We start from the raw sequence: 18,446 nt of genomic DNA, 5'->3' as shown, positions 1-18,446 counted from the left end.
ATGCAGCTTTTAGACACTTGCCAAGGGATTTGGTCTTGTCCTGAACCCAATCCAGTAGCTGGTTTTTGGTATATGAAACTGGTAAATCAACAGTAGTGTTTTCAATCTTTTATTATATCCATCCACACAGGGAGATGACGCAGAAGAACTCTGACTCTTCCAAAAGGAGACACTATAATATACTGCTCTATCTTCTGCCTTTGCTGATATTAAAACAAAACAAAACAAAAAGCCCATTTCAACAGAGCTTATATTGTATTAAATAGCGGTTATAAATGTCATCATTCTGACATAATAAATTCTGGTTACAGAAAAAGAAATCTGTGAATATGCCTGTGTTCTACTCTCTGGAAATTAAAAACGTAAAGGATTTTACATACACACACACACACACACACGCACACACACGGGGGAAAGAGAGAGAGAGAAGAAGAAAAAAATCTACTAAGACAAAACAAACATGAATCCATAATAGAAATACATAAGTATAAACCCTGATATGTACCATGAAGAAAAAGCAGTTTGGGAGGTGACAGAAGACTTCCCTGAAGAAGTCACATTTGTTTTGCCATCTCCAAGCTGAGACACATTTCTGTTCTGGGTAGGGCATGGGGAGAGTGAAGAGGAGAATCTCCTAAGCACAGGTGTTGTCCTCACACATAAAATTCAATCTTCGGGAACTGAAAACTGGCCTATGAGGCTGGGGGTGCTGAGAGAAAGCCGGTATGTCGACTGAAAGGTTCCCACGTTTGAGTGATTTGAAAATTGATCACAAAGAATTTTAATAAAGCAACAGTTCAGTACTTCCTCATTCGACACTGAATGGCAAGTAGATAGAATATGCAATGGATCTCAAACCACAGGAACAAAGAGGTACAAAAAATACTTCAGAATATTTGCCTTTTACCTGGAATAGAGACTTCTTAACCTCAATATCTTTTGACAGAAAAAAGGTGCTCCATTTTACTGGACACGAAAACACCATTTTCCAACTGTTTCCTCTTTAATGAACAATGAAGCAAAGCAGCAGATGGAAAAGCTGTAAGTACTCATGTCTTCTGAGTTGTCACCCTCTGAACTGGGCCAGTTACACAGATTTCTTAAAGTGTGTTTTCCTGTTAACGTCTACACACTATCGACTCATGACTATTGCTTTCCAGCACACTGAAGAGAAACATGTGCTCAAGTCCCTTCTCCTGCAGAGAGCGAGAGAGTGGAAAGGATGCTGTTCCTTGTGAACGGTAGAAATGTCTAGCTATGTCTGGGTAGGTAGGTCAAAAGGGAGAGTACAGATTTTCTAATTTTTCCTCTGGCTCTGATGTTAATGTGCAAAGCTCCTGTGAAATACCTAATTAAATAATGTTTCTATGATTCTTTTTTTCAATTCTCAAAAATTGAAGAAAGTATTTGCAAGTATTGCACGTCAAACACCTAGCCTGATTTCAGGGGAATACTTCAAATCATCAAAGAAAAACCCTGAGATAAGGCTATGACCTGTCCTATTGCCTACACATCATGTTGCTCACCAGACATGGTCCAGGTTCCGGAAGAGTCCTATGTGAAGAGCTTACCCGCAGGTATGTGAAGGGGTTTACACATGGACATCTACTTCTGCCTGTAAGAATGACTTCAAATGCTAGTGAGCTTATCAACCAATGTCCTGTGCCTACCTCTATCTTTCAGGCTAACTTGCAGGTCTTCCTACAGAAAAAGATCTCAATCCTAACAATGATCTAATTTACCTATTTTTATCTATATGTTATTGTTTTTTTATTTGGACTGAGGAAGTTTCTGGGTATGACAATTAATATGGTCCCATTTTTATATGTATATGATATTAGCTCCTCTTTCTTTCTTTTTTTTTTTAAGATTTTATTTATTTATTTGACAGAGAGAGAGAGAGACAGCCAGCGAGAGAGGGAGCACAAGCAGGGGGAGTGGGAGAGGAAGAAGCAGGCTCCCTCCCAGCGGAGCAGGGAGCCCGATGTGGGGCTCGATCCCAGGACTCTGGGATCACGCCCTGAGCTGAAGGCAGATGCTTAACGACTGAGCCACCCAGGCGCCCCTCCTATTTCTATCTTAAGAGGAGCATTCTCTCTTCTGGCACCAGAAGAGCAGGGTTGGAGTCCCGACCTTTTAGCTTCCTGTATATAATCCCCTAGGACAGTCCTTTAACCTCTTGGAAACTCAGCTTTATCACTAAAAACAACCAAACAACAAACAATATTGCACTCACTTATATGTGGAATCTACAAAGGACAAACTCAGAGAAGAGCAGTAAAGTGGCGGTTACCAGGGGGTGGGGGTATGGATAATGGCGAGCTGTTGTGCAAAGGGTAAGACAGCCAGTTAGAAGATTAACAAGTTGACTATAACTAATAACATTTTATCATATACTTAAATGTTGCTTAGAGAGTAGATCTTAAATGCTCTTACCACAAAAAAGAAATGGTAACTGTGTGATGGAAGTGGTAGCTAATACTATGGTGGCAATCATTTCACACTTAATAAATGTATCTAATCAACACATCAGATGTCTTAAACTTGCACAATGTTAAGTGTCAATTACAACTCAATAAAGCAGAAAAAAATTAAGCTGGAAAAGTCTTTCCAACTTCAAATGGGTATTGTTGCACTCAACTGAAATTGCATAGAGGAAAGGACTTTGGAAATTTTAAACAGTTTTTATAATATAGAGTACCAGTAATATACAGAAACCTACTTGAATAAGGGTACAGAAAGGTATAGAAATTTAATTGTATGGCCTCATGAATATGAAAACCTGATTAAAATATGGCAAAACATAGGGGCACCTGGGTGGCTCAGTCAGTTAAGCGTCTACCTTTGGCTCAGGTCATGATCCCAGAGTCCTGGGATGGAGCCCCCATCAGGGTCCATGCTCAGTGGGGATCCTGCTTCTCCCTCACCTTCTGCCTGCTGCTCCCCCTGGTTGTGTTCTATCTCTCTCTCCCTGTCAAATAAATAAATGAAATCTTTTAAAAAATAAAATAAAATGTGGCAAACACAGTGCTTTATTTTGCTTGTTTTAATTTTTTTTAATAAAATATATATGAGGAGTATATGCTACATAGTCAAACAATAAATAGGGATTAGGGGAGGGGGGACTAGAAAAATGTAAGATTGATTCCAAAATGGAACCAGCATCATGAAAGGAACAATCTTCCCATAATCTGCAGAATGGAGAGGGTGGTGGGACAAGTCAGACACAGAGAACCCAGTCATGGTGCTGTTAGAGCAGCACAACGGAAAGTGCTAGGAGCCAGAATGAAAGAAGAGGAGAGTCTAAACGGCACTTCAAATTCAAAGAACTGGTACCAGTTGCACAGAATGGACAAAAGAGAAAAACAAGTGAAAATGACAAGGAAGTTACTACTTATCCTAGAGTGATGAGGGAACATTTAGTCTATGTAGACCTCAATGAGCTACTTTTGCTTAAAGGAGAACTTCATATCTTTCAGGTGAGCTGGAGCAGAGAAAAGTCCAAAAATTTTGGTTCTAGAGTGAAATTAATAATAGCTACCATTTATTAAGCAGTTAGTTTTCAAAAACCATGTTAAGCATTTTCAGACATTTTTCAACATATTACAACATCTCTATACAATAGGTAGTATGTTTTCCTTACTTGGAAAGGCTTAGAAAGTTTAGGCAACTTGGGAAAGTCATATAACTAGCTTATAGCAAAGCACTTGCCTATATGAACAGTAACGATTAATTTGGGATTAGCAAATTCAACTAGATACACTAATTTCAAAACTGGAAGATCAGCATGTTTCTATGCTTGAGTTACAGGCAGAAAAATCAAGAAAAAATAAGACAAAAATATCCTGATAACTCTGAAAAGCTTTAGTAGTATGATAAAATTTTATTTAGAAGCAAGGAGTATATCTTACTTTTCTACCCTCAGTGCCTTAAACACTACACTATGCTCATTAAAAATAAGCTTAACAAGAGAATGAAAAAAGGAATAAATCAATGAATGAAAAAGTATGCTGTCCTGCTGTGGGTAACTCAGATAAAAATCATACTAAACATACATGAATTCTTTATTCAAAGAAGATGATTGACAGCCTCCTAGAGGAATTTGCTCCAACATGTACCAACTAACAGTGTGATCACATCATTTTCAAATCTCTTACTAAAATTTTAATCCATGGGGCACCTGGGTGGCACAGCGGTTAAGCGTCTGCCTTCGGCTCGGGGCGTGATCCCGGCGTTATAGGATCGAGCCCCACATCAGGCTCCTCCGCTATGAGCCTGCTTCTTCCTCTCCCATTCCCCCTGCTTGCGTTCCCTCTCTCGCTGGCTGTCTCTCTGTCAAATAAATAAATAAAATCTTTAAAAAAAAATAAAATAAGATAAAATAAAATTTTAATCCAAATATTTATCTCACACTTTTTAGTAAGACAGAGAAGGGCTAAGCCATGTACTGTATAGCACTATGGAGTTTCAAATCTATTTTTAATTTGTTCCTTGGCCTGCTCCACTCGAGGCAAAATAATTAGTTTTTAGGAAGATATTTTGTTTGTTTTTGATAAACCTTTAATCATCTCAGATTTTTTCAGTTTTTTAAATCCATTTTTATGTTTCAGTGAAGTTAAACCAATCTAAAATTGAACCCATTAATTTGATGCAATGATTAGTTTCTCCAGGATGATGGAAGAATAACAGATATAATTAAATCAAGTGATTAGGTGCTTTTCTAATATCTATATCCTGACTTCGTGTTTTCTCTGAAATGATGATTGATTTTTTTTTCTCATCACCTTGCAACCACGGCTTCTAGAAAGGACCATCTGGAAGTTGAAAAGAAACCAACAAAACAAGATTTAAAGTAGATTCAGAGGTCTCTTTTTCTTTTTCATATGTACTGATGGTCTAGATTAGAGGTCAGCAAACTGCAGCCCACGGGTTAAATCCAGTCCGCTGCCCAGATTGTCTGGTCTGAGAGCAAAGAATCATCTTTACATTTTAGATAGTCACATTTTAACAGTTACATCCGTACCTAGATAATATCCTCAATTTTGACTTTTGGCCTGCAGCACCTGGATTATTTACTATCTGGCCCTTTAAGAGAATGTTTGCTGACCCTTAGTCTAGACGATTTTTTTTCTTAAAAGGAAGAATTTAAAGCCTCTGTGAAATGGTTATACGATTAGTAGGAGTGTAAGTGGATACAGAGTTTACAATGAAGCATTTTTGGCTCCTACCACTTAGAATTTGCTGTCTGGAATCTGTTACTTAGGGTTTTATTTGTCATTAAATGTTTGGCATGCTTTCTCATGAAGAACGGATGGCCATTTCCTACTAAACCAAAAAAAAAGTGTTATATGAAGTTTTATAAATATCAATTTATATAGTTTCTCACAGACCAAAAAGGAAAATAGAGATATTTGGTACTTACTGAGACAACAACAACAACAAATCACACATTTAGTTTTTCATAAAAAGTTAAAACAGAATGTATATTGTATATTGAACCACTGGTTGCAGTGATCCTTCCTTCCTGGAATAGAGGACAAAATTGAGAGGAGGCATCAGAATCTTCCAAAGAGCACGTCCAAATTAAGCTCCTCCAAATTCTCCTCTCCTGCCCCTAGGCAGTGAGACTCTCTTTGCTGTGTTAAGCAAATGCTCTTCCAAGGAGTGTAAAGTCAACCCCTCAGGGGTACCGACTGGGTTGGAAACCAATGAGCTGCTTTAATCCCTCTCAACACAGAAAACTGAACAATGCTCTCTATTCCAGATCCTAAACGGTACACAAGACAATAAGGGCTCCAACACAATTGTGGGAGGCTCAGACAAAAAAGGATCAAAGTGTACACCTGCATTACAACACTAGTTTAACTAGTAGTATTCCCCTTGCAGGGGTACATAATTGTTGCAGGGGTACATATAAAAAGACCCACACAATTTGTTTCATTTTACCAGAAAAAAAGATTTTGAATGATTTAAGTTATTAACAATTGAACAGATTAAGAATACTGTTCAGAAATACTTGGAGATACATTAGTGAGTAAAAAGATATTGATGTTTAATTAAAAATACACTGTTTTTTAAAGTAGAATGTAACAATATTCTTAGCCTACTTTGACAGAGTTAAGTTCTCACACCAGTGGAACTTGAGTATTTTTCGATATTCTGACCTTCTCTGGGGAAAATGCGGCCAATACAAACAAATCACTTGATAATTTAATTTTTGAAAATTTCTGATACATTTCTCTATAAAGTATAATTTTTCATCTTTGTATTTAACAGTGATTTAAGTTGATAATGGGTAGGCCATACACTCTAAATCTGGTTAAAATACATAATAACTATTTAGCCATAATAGCTATCTTTTACTGTGCTCTCAAAATTGCAAATACATTGTCATAGCATATTCACCCAGAAATTTGGAGATTTCTATATTATGGATGAGAAAACATGTGGGTGATATGCATGATACTTTCATACATTCGCAAAGTGGCTTAAAGATAATCCTATACTTAAATTAGGCTGTCTAAAATCTTACTTTTGACGTCTGCCTTCTCTGTAACTCTAACAAGCAAAATAAAAATTATGAAGGTATTAATAAAGTAGACAGATTCAAATCCCAAAGTAAGCTTTAGTGCCTAAATACTCATTTGATTCATCCATAATTTCCAAATCTCCACTTCTCTTTATAGTATGTGGATATGCCCCGTGGGTGACATAAATGGCTCGTGGAACATGAAACCAGGCTCAAAGGTACAGACCCAAGGAAGGGAAAAGTCGCATTCTAGTGCCTAAGATTTAACCCCCGCCATTCCCATGGAAACAGATATTTTCATGTAACTGCATAATAAGACTTGTTAGAATTGATTGCTAACAATTGCAATGTATTTAGAAAAAAAAATAGCATGAACACACTACCTACTTGCTATAACAAAATGACATCAAAGAGGTCAGGAAATGAAAGTAAAGAATAACAATGTGTTCTCCTCTGCCCACCCAGGTAATCACTCCCTCTACCTCCATTTCAATGTGCCAGAGTGCTGTTCCAGTATGAAAACCCCTATATATATGGTTTCGGTGTAGCTAATTGGTTGTGCTCATTTGCTAAATGCAAATTTCACCAGAGCAAAGGAGAAGAAAAAGAGAATTTTGTTCGATCGAAATGTTCAACGTGCCGGAGATGACCCATCGTTACAACAGGCTTAAAATCTCAGGTGGCTGTGGTATTTCCGTCCACACCCAGAGTACTGCCAGAGCTAGACTGAAACTAGGATGCCCTCCTACAAGGCAGCCTTCACCACAGCGGAAGCCAAAAAGAGGGGAGGGGTAGATTTTGAGAAAATGAAAGAAAAAACAATTCCAATTTTACTTTATTTCAAACGAGTAAATGCACTTGATTCAGTTGCTCAAAAAATCATCTCAAGAGAAGTGAGTTTCAGCACACTAAGAAGGCTTAACTATTTTATGGATCTGCGAGGTGTGTAAATTCTAAACGAGCCAAGGTTTCCTGTTTGTTTCTAAGGCCTCAGGCTCTTTGAACGTCGCGGAGGCCTTAGTGGTCCCCGAGGCCCCTCTCCGCGTGGGAGTCGCCCGGCTTGCGGAGGCTCGGAGCCGCCCGGGCGCTGGCAGAGCGTTCCCACGCTCAGGCCGGGTCGGGAGGCCACGGTGACCCCAGGGGCTCCTTCCCCTGGCTTTCGCCCTCGCAGCTCCGCCCCGGCCGCCCCTCCTCTCCGGGTCCCTGCTCGGGAGCGTGGGAGCGCAGCTGCAGCCGGGAGCGCCGGGCGGAGGCATCTCCTAGGATGCGCGCCCGCGACCCAGGCAGGAAGCGGAGGATGCAGTGAGGCGCGGGGGACAGCGCGGGGGGCCGCCCCGGGACGCCCCCTACCCCCTCCCCGCGCGCGCGCGCGCACACACACACACACACACACACACGTACACGCGCGCGCGCGTTGCCAGAGCGGGGCCCAAGCTAGAGGGGCCAGTCACTTACTTGATGTCTTCCCACACCTCCGGCCCGTAATTGCGGATCACCAGCAGCTCCAGCGCGTGATTCACAAATCCGTACTGCAGGGACGGGGGAAACCTGAGCGTCAGGGACCAGCGGTAGGTGGGAAGGAGCTCGAGGGCAAGGCTGCAGCATCAGCTGCCACAGCTCTGGTTTAACCTTGTCCTCTGCCCCCTGGCTCCGCTCTGTTCGGGGTACTCGGCGCTAAAGAGAGGCATCAGAGGCGCGCCACGTCCACCCCAATAAAAGGCAGATCCTCTCCGCCACCGTCCGCCCCATCGCCATGCCACCTTCTTACCCCTCCGCTCACCTGTCACCGCTCCGAGGCAGGCTGGGCATCCGGGAAAGTGTGGCGAAGGGGACGCGAACCCGGCACCTCCCCCGCCCCCGGCCCTCAGCCACCCACACCAGTGGGGTCCGCCTGAGCCGAAAAGCCCCCGCGCCTTAGCCGCAAGTCCCCTGCCCGAGCCCGGTAAGTCGCGGCGCGACGCGGAGTGGCAGACCCTCCCCTAAGAAGCAAAGTCACCGACCCCAGCATTCCCACCACCGCTGCCCAGGTCACAGGCAAAACAGCGAGACTGCTCCCGCAACCGGCGGTGCTCTGCCCCCGCCCCCGCGCCAAGCTCGGGGGACGCGGCCGGTTGGTTCCCTTGAGCAGCCAGGCCAGGCGGGGCAAGGCGTGAGGTTCGTAGCCGGATCCGGCTGGAGGCACTCACCATGGTGTCTGCGACCGGAGCCGAGGAGGCAGCCCCCACGCAGAGGCACAGCCGAAGGGACCCGGGTGGCGGCTGCAGCAGCTACAGCGCAACAGGACCGCGGCGGCAGCATAGAGCTGGAAGCGGCGCTGCAGCCTCGGCTCCCCCTGATTGCCACCTTCTCGCAGCCAATGGAGAGTCGAGCCGCTGGAGGCTGGTCGTTGCCTCCCAGTTTTCAACCAGTCAGCGACAGAGGAGGGAATTCGGATGCTCTCCGCGCTGCTGCGCTCCAGTGCTTTCCAGCCCCCGCCCCGGTGACGAGGCTTTCATTTGAGGCCATTACATGACGGCGGAGAAGCCCCGGTCTTGCTTCTTGCATGAATTCGGGGGGAGGAAGAATGCGGCTGTTGTGGTCCCACCCAATGTATTCTCACCCAAAGGTCTGCCTTCAGGGGTAGCAAAACTAAGGAGAGAGAGAGAGAGAGAGAGAGTGTGTGTGTGTGTGTGAGAGCGCGTGAGCGCGCGCGCGCGCGCGTGTGTGGCAACAGACAAGCCCTAAAAAGGAATATGCCCTCATGGTCAGCATCCTCATGTTCATCGTCCTCTTTGCAGATAAACATTTCCTTTGTGGCTTGATTCCTCAACAGCTTTTGGCAAACTGAAAGCTAATAATACTGAGTGGAACACATATTACTTGTAGTTAATGAGACTAGTTGAGTGAGCCAGCTGAAGCATTCAGTTTGGTGAGCATAGTAATACAGTTTGGTGAGCATCCTGCCAAACCCAGCTTTGCCCATTACTAAACTTCCCTGCAAAATCCAGTGTTCTGTGCTTGATCCTGGTGGGACGCCTGACCCTACGCCATAGACAAGAGCCATGAGTCCGGGGAGTTTTTAACTGTCCAGAACTGACTTCTGGTCCTCTGCCTCAGAGGTAACAGATAAACTGGGGGGGAAAAAAACGTACAAAATGAGCAACCTTTAAATTATCCATCTCCCAGTCTGCATTCTACCAGTCACTTAGGTTCGTTAGTGCTCTGAGCCCCAACGCAAGGAAAAGATGAGAGGAACAGGAACTTTCTGTTGATGAAAACTCTGCCTGAGGCACGTGAATAGGCTTAACTAGTGTTAGGTCCGAAGTGAGGAAGGGAAAGCAAGCATTGCTTCTAGGTCACCAGTCTCAAGTGGACCTGAGAAGCCAGGATACTATTATGTAATGTGAACAGTTTACTGTGAGAACAATTTCAATATGGTAGAGAAAATGTCAAAGCAAGACACTGTACTGGCATTCGTACCTGGAGATCTATGTTGGAGTGTAATTGATAAAGAAATAATTATATAGAAAATAAACAAAACAACAAATAACTTATAAAAACACTGATTTTATCAATGATGAAATGATCAAATTAGATTCATACAATAGAACACTTTACACAATAAATTAAATACTGAACCATTATTTATTAATTATTAATTTTAACTATTCAAATAGCCTATTACTCTACACAAACTCTGAAAAAGATAGATACATAACAATACAGAAAAATATGTTATTAAATAAACAAATGACACATGAATGTAATTTTTGGAGGGTTGTATAGGATAACATGCTATTTGGGTAATAAGGCCACACTCACACATTGCTGTAAGTATAACCTTTGGGGAGAGGCATAGGAAAGTTTTGATATGTCTATTGTCTATAATTTGAACCCGTGGCTGGAGAGACCAAGACTTTTGCATTTTGAATTATGACCCGCTGTAGCTTTTGATATTTTTCTATGAAGATGTAATAATTTTTAACTTGTTAAAAAGAATTTTTATCAGGGACACCTGGGCGGCTCAGTCAGTTAAACATCTGCCTTCTGCTCAGGTCATGATCCCGGGGTCCTGGGATCGAGCTCCCCATCAGGCTCTCTGCTCAGTGGGAGCCTGCTTCTCCCTCTCTGTCTGCCTGCCACTCTGCCTACTTGCGTGCGCGCTCTTTCTCTGTCAAATAAATGAATAAAAATCTTTAAAAAAATAAGAATTTTTATCATATCTTGACCTGTCTTCTTTTGACCAGCAGTAGATCACTGTTGCGTCTCAGTATGGAGAGTGCTTGATGTCCTCTACCTTAGACTTTTCATAGGCAGAAGATAAAGAGAGGAACTGCTCTCTAATTATGAAAAAAGAAAAGTCCACCTGGAGAGAGATATGAGAGAAAGGAAGAATGAGCGTCCCTGTCAACTTTTGTTCTTTCTCTCTCTGAAGGTCAAACATTCCCCCATCATTGCTCTTCTGTCTGGTAATTTTTTGCATTGATTGTCCTTCCGTCCAACACCTATTTGTACTTACAAATATATTTTGCCATTTTGTTGTCTAATTGTTTTATATTCACTCTGAATCCAAAAGAAGTTATGTTCACTAAACCTTTGCCAGCTTTTGTTTGGCCCAGAAGACACTACAAAGGGCATGGTGTTCCAGGAGAAGGGGGTGCCCACCAGCCATGGAGGATCCCCAAAGGAGGTCACTCTGCTTCTGCAACACCCTACCCCCTTGTCACCCCCAGCATTCCTATGACAAAGGAGCATATTACCTTTGTAGGGACTGATGAGGGAACAGAAGGCAAGCTGAGGACAAAGCAGAAACTGACACCCTGACCCCCCCCCCATGGGATGTACCTGACATTCCTCAGGCACCCCTGGCTGCCCTAAAGGACAAAGAAATAGTTAACATATGGATACCACAATCCTGCAAGACTTAAGTCTCCCTCAGTTTACAAATGTTTTAGCAGTTTACAAGAACGAAGCATTTCTACCAATAACCTAGCTTCCGGAAGGGAATGTAGATACAATTAAATGTCCTTGTAATCTGCAGGCTCCAGAAGTTCCCAACCATCTTAATGTTAATGCCTTGCTAGAGGGAAAAACTACCTTAGCTTGACAATGGCAAGGCCTCTGGTATCTTGTGACTCTTCTTTAACATATGAAAGTACTCCCTCAACCTCCCTTTTTTGTTATCTCCCCCAACCCCATAGTATATAATCAGCCAGCACTCACAACCCGGTGCAGCAGGTCTTTCTGCCCACGGGTCCTGTCCCTGTGCTTTAATAAACCACCAATTTTGCACCAAAGACGCCTCAAGAATTCTTTCTTGGTCGTTTGCTCTGGGCTACACCCCACTGAACCTCATGTATATTCCACGACCTCATCAGGGACCAAAGGCTAGGCCATCCTAAGATGGGCCACTTGGGTATGCAGACTATTTTTTTAAAGGTTGTTTGGTTTTTTTAATAATTATTATTTTATTTATTTTTTAAGTAAACTCTACCTCCAAAGTGGACCTCGAATTCGCACTGAGCCAGCGGGGTGCCCTCGGTATGCAGGCTATTTTGAGCCAAGGAGTTTGAGACCCTGCAAGCTGAAAAGAAATTTTACCCCTCCCTTAACTACGTAAGAGAATCCAGATTGAGGGTTTGTGTGTGTGTGTGTGTGTGTTCAGAATAAGGGTGACCAGTAGAGATAAATTTTATCTGAGCAACTCATCTGTATGGCAGGACAAACATCTAGTTATGAAACGTCTGCTCTTCTTATCGCCCTGTGAATTGCATTTCTTCTGTTAAAACACAAAATTAGGGGCGCCTGGGTGGCTCAGTGGTTGAGCCGTCTGCCTTCAGCCCAGGGTGTGATCCCAGAGTCCTGGGATCGAGCCTCACATCAGGCTCCTCTGCTGGGAGCCTGCTTCTTCCTCTCCCACTCCCCCTGCTTGTGTTCCCTCGCTCGTTGGCTGTCTCTCTCTCTGTCAAATAAATAAATAAAATCTTTAAAAAAAAAACCCACAAAATTAAACCAAGTAAATGTGAAGATCTAATCACCGTTATTAAATAATTCATGAATCAGGCAGCACCCTCTCTAGCAAGTAGAGACGGACTCCAAAGAGTTGTTCAAAGTGGAAGGTTTTTACACAAGAATGTTTGGGGGCAAGAAGGTTATTAGCAAAAGAAAAGGATTGTTCTAGGTAAGGGTGGTTTGGAGTAGGGGAGAAGATGTCTTACCTCATCTTTCCCTGGGGGATGGAGAGGACCCAGGTGGCGGACTCCGTGGCACAGAAAAATTCTACACTTCTGGGGGGGACATTGAAACTGCAATAAAATTACATATTGAGCACTCGTTTGGGAACTGTCGAAGCGAGACCATTTGGCGCCTGTGTTTGTTTTTTACTACTTTACTTTAAAGTCCCTGACTCCTACCCCCTTTTCCTTAGTTCAGGATGACATATATACTTCATTTCGCCTGACTGTCTTTGTGAGTTCTGCATCTGCGTGGATTGCCCTGTCGTACACAATTACATTTTATTATCTCCGGTGAATCTCTGTTAATCTAGGTAGAAGAACACTTGAAGGGACCAAGAATTCCTGCTCTGAGACAGTTGGCATAGTGGGCAGGATAGTTTCACTGGTGGGACACAGCTTGCCCTGGACAGAGCTGCCGCTGAGAGGTCCTGGGAAATCTGACAGACTGCCGGCGCAAGGTAGGATTTCTTAACCATCTCAACCCCACCCCCCCGGAATCCATCTGCGAAGTCCGATGGATCAAGAGGGGTGGCAGTCGTTTTTCTCTCTTCCTAAATTTAGATTATCAGGAGAAAATATTTGTGGAAGTAGTTTCTCGGGCTTAGCAACTCTTTGGTTACTGATCCCTTCCCTTCCAGAGATCATCTTTGTTTTCTTTTGTCTCTGTCTTTCATATTGCTTGTCAAACAGACTTGGAATGTGTGTGCATGAGGTCAAGGTTGTTGCCCATGGACACCATGCAGGACTCGAGCATGTAAAAGCTGTTAGAGCGTTCAGCCACCGAACTCGAAGCCTCCCATAATAGGGTGAGTCGGTCACAGATGGGTCGGATGGACACTGGGCCATCCACTATCTTCAGGAAAACTTCCATGCCATCAGGTGCGCTGTAGAACACGGTCCCGACCCCATGGCACAGCTCTCCGAGGTATGAATGTAGCTCCAAGAGACAAAAGGCTTAGATAAAGCTGTTAATGGACATAGTCCGCATAGGAATTTTTCTTTCATCTTGTTCTGTGTCCTAAAACCTTGGTTTTGTGACCAGTGTGAGACTATTCTCTTTGGGCTCCTCGTTCCGGGGGTGCACTTATTAAGGTGCAGTTTGGTGGTGAGTCCCATAGACTGGGGTTTTGGGTCTCTGTGTCCTGCTGTGCCAGCTCTTAGGGGACTTTCTCATGAGAGGTAGGAGCCCATGGGAACTTTTGTCGTCTCACTGTTTGTTGGTGCTGGAAAGTTTCATCTCACTAGCACCAGCCCGGTATCCCAGATTAGAGGGCCTGTGAGTGGAGATGCCTCATGTTTTCATGGGAGACCAGAGAGACACCATCCTTGTTATCTTATTAATGTAATGACTAGCCTTAGGGACTTCCTTGACAAGATAAAAGAACAGAAATCAGACTTAGGTCAAAAATAAATGTCTTCATCCAATGTAAAATCCCCTTCTTAAAATCCAGCCTCATTTCCCTAGAAGATTTACAGAGATCACTCAGGCCTAATCTCTAGGTATAAAGTATACAGGTTATTCATGTAAATGTTGAAAGCCAGAAATGAGTTTAACAAAAGCACCCAAACTGGCCATAGGGCTTGCTTTGTGTCTACCTTCCAGGGCTCTCGTAATCAGGCTCTGCCAATTTCAGACATTATTACTATGCAATATCCTTTATGATGAGGTCACGGAATACAAGTGAGGTTCAGTGGGGTGGAGTCCGGAGCCGACGACCAAGAAAGAATTCTTGAGGCGTCTTTGGTGCAAAATTGGTGGTTTATTAAAGCACGGGGACAGGACCCGTGGGCAGAAAGAGCTGCTGCCCTGGGGTTGTGAGGGGTGGCTGTTATATACCATGGGGTTGGGGGAGGTGAGGAGAAAGGGAGGTTGAGGAAATACTTTCATATGTTAAAGAAGACTCACAAGATACTGGAGGCCTTGCCATTGTCAAGTTAAGGTTGTTTTTCCCTCTAGCAAGGCATTAACATTAAGATGGTTGGGAACTTCTGGAGCCTGAAGATTACAAGGACATTTAATTGTATCTACATTCCCTTCCGGAAGCTAGGTTATTGATAGAAACCCTTCGTTCTTGTAAACTGCTAAAACATTTGTAAACTGAGGGAGACTTAAGTCTTGCAGGATTGTGGTATCTATAGGTTAACTATTTCTTTTGTCCCTTAGGGCAGGAGTGCCTGAGGAATGTCACATACATCCCATGGTGGGGGGGGGGGTGGTTTGCAGGGCATCAGTTTCTGCTTTGTCCTCAGCTTGCCCTCTGTTCCCTCATCACTTTATAGGTGTATCCTAGACTCCCCCCCCCCCCCGCCGCTGCAAAAGAATTTGTGTCCCCTGGACAGCAGCAGATCTTTTAAATTATAAAGGCCATTTACCTTACTTTCAAAAGAGTCTACCAAATTTAGAAAGATTATTTGGCTATATTCACAACCTTCCCTTCAGAGAGGGAACAACATGACCAAATTTTTTCATAGGCCCTTCTACGAATGATCAGTGGAAGGCCAATATTCAGGAGCTGATAGAAGCCAAGATTGAATTATGTACCTAGACAAAAAAAAGCCTTCTGTTAAAATGCATTACACAGACTTTGCAAAGGCATAGATCTTTTCGCTCTTATTTTATTTAAAAATTCTCCCTGATATAAAGAAGCAAATTTTGTCCCTTGATATTTAAGCTGTAACCTGGTTCTTTGGGGAATTAGAAACAACTGTTTTTGTCTTACAAATTTCTGCAAAACCAGGACTGCCGCTCCAGAAGCAAGTCCAAACCCATCTATCTCTACCAATCACTAAAGCTTACCTACCCCTACCAAAAAGTTCGTGGATGTTATAAAAGATCAGGATATTGGAGCAAAATTGTTCTGTACTTTTAAAAAAAGGTAAATTTAAAGTAGCAATTACCCTGAAACTCTAAGGAAAAAAATTTTTTATTACATTCTTTCTCTGTCCCTTCAAATTATAAATCTTACTATATCTTTGAAATGTAAGCACAGCCCACAGTTGCCTGAGACTGAAAAAAGAGAAAGAAAAAGAAAAAAAAAACAAGAGGAAGAGGCCTTTTTAAAATACAAACTACAGGGGGGCGCCTGGGTGGCACAGCGGTTAAGCGTCTGCCTTCGGCTCAGGGCGTGATCCCGGCGTTATGGGATCAAGCCCCACATCAGGCTCTTCGACTATGAGCCTGCTTCTTCCTCTCCCACTCCCCCTGCTTGTGTTCCCTCTCTCGCTGGCTGTCTCTATCTCTGTCGAATAAATAAATAAAATCTTAAAAAAAAAAAAAAAAGAAAAAGTCTCTAAAAATTATGAAATACAGGAACAGATCTGCCAGTCTAAAGAACTCTTGTGGGATCCCTGGGTGGCTCAGTTGGTTAAGTGTCTGCTTCTCTGCCCCTTCCCTGGCTCATACCCATTCTCTATCTCTATCTCTCAAATGAATGAATAAGATCTTAAAAAACAACAACAACAAAACTCTTGTGTGACAGTTCACAATTGCTCGCTACTTAGCTTTCACAAGAAATTAAGGCTTCTAAGCATTACAAAATCTAATCAATGTAATGAAGACCCTGGAAATGATAAGGGAAACAACTTTTCCATGCAAGGAAAGTGAGATTTGTGATTTTCGTGAAAAAAGTATGAAGAATAAGAATATAGTTTTGTTTGGGGGAAAAGAAAGCTGTTTTGTCCTAAAGCGAGGCTGGTTATTTGGGGAGGGAAGACTGAGGACAAAGTCTGAATGTAGACAGGTTGCAGGTTTGTGGAGAGGGAATCTTTAGAGACCAGTTACATGTGTGGTCAATTATTGCTAAGATTAAGATAAATTTAAGTAAGCAAATGAGTTTTAATATCAAAAGTACACTAGTGCAGGGGTGCCCGGGTGGCGCAGTCAGTTAAGCATCCGACTCGTGGTTTTGGCTCAGGTTATGATCTCAGGGTCCTGCGATCAAGCCCCACATGGGGCTGTGTGCTCAGCCCCAAGTCGGCTTGGGTTTCTCTCTCCCTGTCCCTCTGCTCCCCCTTCTCTAAAATAAACAAACAAATCTTTTTTTTTTTTAAAGTACACTAGTGCAAAATATTGGTGTTCTTTTTGTTAAAAGGATAAAGATTTATTGAATATTGGTTTGCTCTTAATAAGAAAATATAAACAGAAGTTTTTATTTACCTTTTAAGTTATCTACCTCAAAAAAAAAGGATTCCGTGTTTTGCCAAAATAATTTGCTATGTTCATTATATATAGTTTATTGTTTTATGAATGCCCTTGATTACATAGGAAAACTGAGTGTTAATATTAAAAGAGCTAAATTTTGCTCACAATTATGTAAACTTCTGCATTTGCCCTTGATATCTTTGTCACTTTGATTAAATGTATGACTCAGTATTGTTTCATGATGATTTCTGTTCATATTAAGTGAAATATTCAAACCTTTTGATATTTTTTGACATACTCCCCAAAATCAAATTCTAAAATGAGGACTTTGGACCACAATCTAACTGAAATTTTCCAGTGGGCCCCTGAAACATTTCCAAACAATAACGTTGTGAGAAATTAAACTAATTAGTCTTACTTCATATGTTAATTTACATGGGAAGAATAAGTGATATTAAACCCTCTTAGATTCTATCTCTAGAGATACGTTATTAAAAGAAGTTTTCCAAAAATGGTCCAAAAGTCCTAGAAAGCTGATGATACCTACCATGTATGTTATTTATCTTGAAGTGGTGTGTATGTCAAAATAACCAGATCTTCTTATCAATTGCATTGTAATGAACTCAAATCAGCTCTATTAGCACGGCTATTTTTCATTCTTTTCTCATTTACAGACAGTGACACTGTTACTCAGATGCTCGTAAAACCTTTCTTCAGATGTGTTTTAACTTCAGGGAGACTCATGGAAAGAACTCTGAGTACAGGTTTCTGATAGCCTTAAGATCATAAAACTGAACTAGGGGAACATTTCTGGGTTGACTAGAAAAACTGAATTCAAGCAGAACAAGAATTAATATCATGGGACTTGAATAAACTAAGGAGGATAATTATAAATTTTATAACTTTGTGTTTGTAGCATTGCTGACTTTTTAAAATGCCTTGTTTTTCTTGATTTAAGAAAACTTTTTCTTTTAAGCAAACTGAAGTGATTTGATAAAATATACCTTTGTGAATAAATTGAAATATTTATGTTGCTCCCTACCTGAACCCTCCAGAACTCAAAAACTCTCAGGTAGTATTCTTAAATTTTTATGGCTAAATATTTTTTTGCAAAAGTTCAATAAGAATCTGTATTTCTTAGGACACCACTGATCACATTGGTTATATTACCAAAGCTTTGACTGGAATGTGATATTTGAGAGAGGCATGCATACGCTCAGCTATGACCAGCTTTGAGCAACTCAGGTTGGCTTTATGGAGCCAATAACGCCCCTTGGAAATAAGAGCTTGGTACCTGGCTTACAGAATTCCCAGAGCCTTGCCAGGTGGGTAAAGAAGGTGCAGGTGCAGGAAACAATACTTCGAGGACCTCGAGAAGAAAGGAATTCTCCCAAATCTATAGGTACTGCAGGCCTAGTCTGATGGCAAGCATTTGGCTTGGGTTCTGGGCTTCAGAGGCTGTTAAAAGTTCAATCTAGAGATTCCTAATGAAACGTTCTGGTAAAGTAGTTTTTAAAGGATCTATATGGTTCTTTCAAGACTTATGGAAATAATCAGGCCA

General features: G+C 42.2%; 1 protein-coding gene across 1 annotated transcript in view; it reads right to left on the bottom strand.

Annotated features, from left to right (window-relative positions):
- GUCY1B1 (guanylate cyclase 1 soluble subunit beta 1) overlaps positions 1-8,873 on the bottom strand; it is a 45,666-nt gene extending 36,793 nt beyond the window's left edge. The window contains exons 1-2 of the mRNA XM_045798764.2: positions 8,716-8,873; positions 7,985-8,058 (exon numbers count right to left, since the gene is read on the bottom strand). Of these exons, the coding sequence (XP_045654720.1) occupies positions 7,985-8,058; positions 8,716-8,718 (77 nt within the window). The 5' untranslated portion in view covers positions 8,719-8,873. The remainder of the gene's footprint in view (positions 1-7,984; positions 8,059-8,715) is intronic.
- Between the last annotated feature and the right edge of the window lie 9,573 nt (positions 8,874-18,446).

This window comes from Ursus americanus, chromosome 13, assembly GCF_024610735.1.
Source record: "Ursus americanus isolate L20-20 chromosome 13, mUrsAme1.1.p, whole genome shotgun sequence".
Classification (NCBI taxonomy): Eukaryota; Metazoa; Chordata; class Mammalia; order Carnivora; family Ursidae; genus Ursus; species Ursus americanus.
This window is presented reverse-complemented; position numbering and strand designations above follow the sequence as displayed.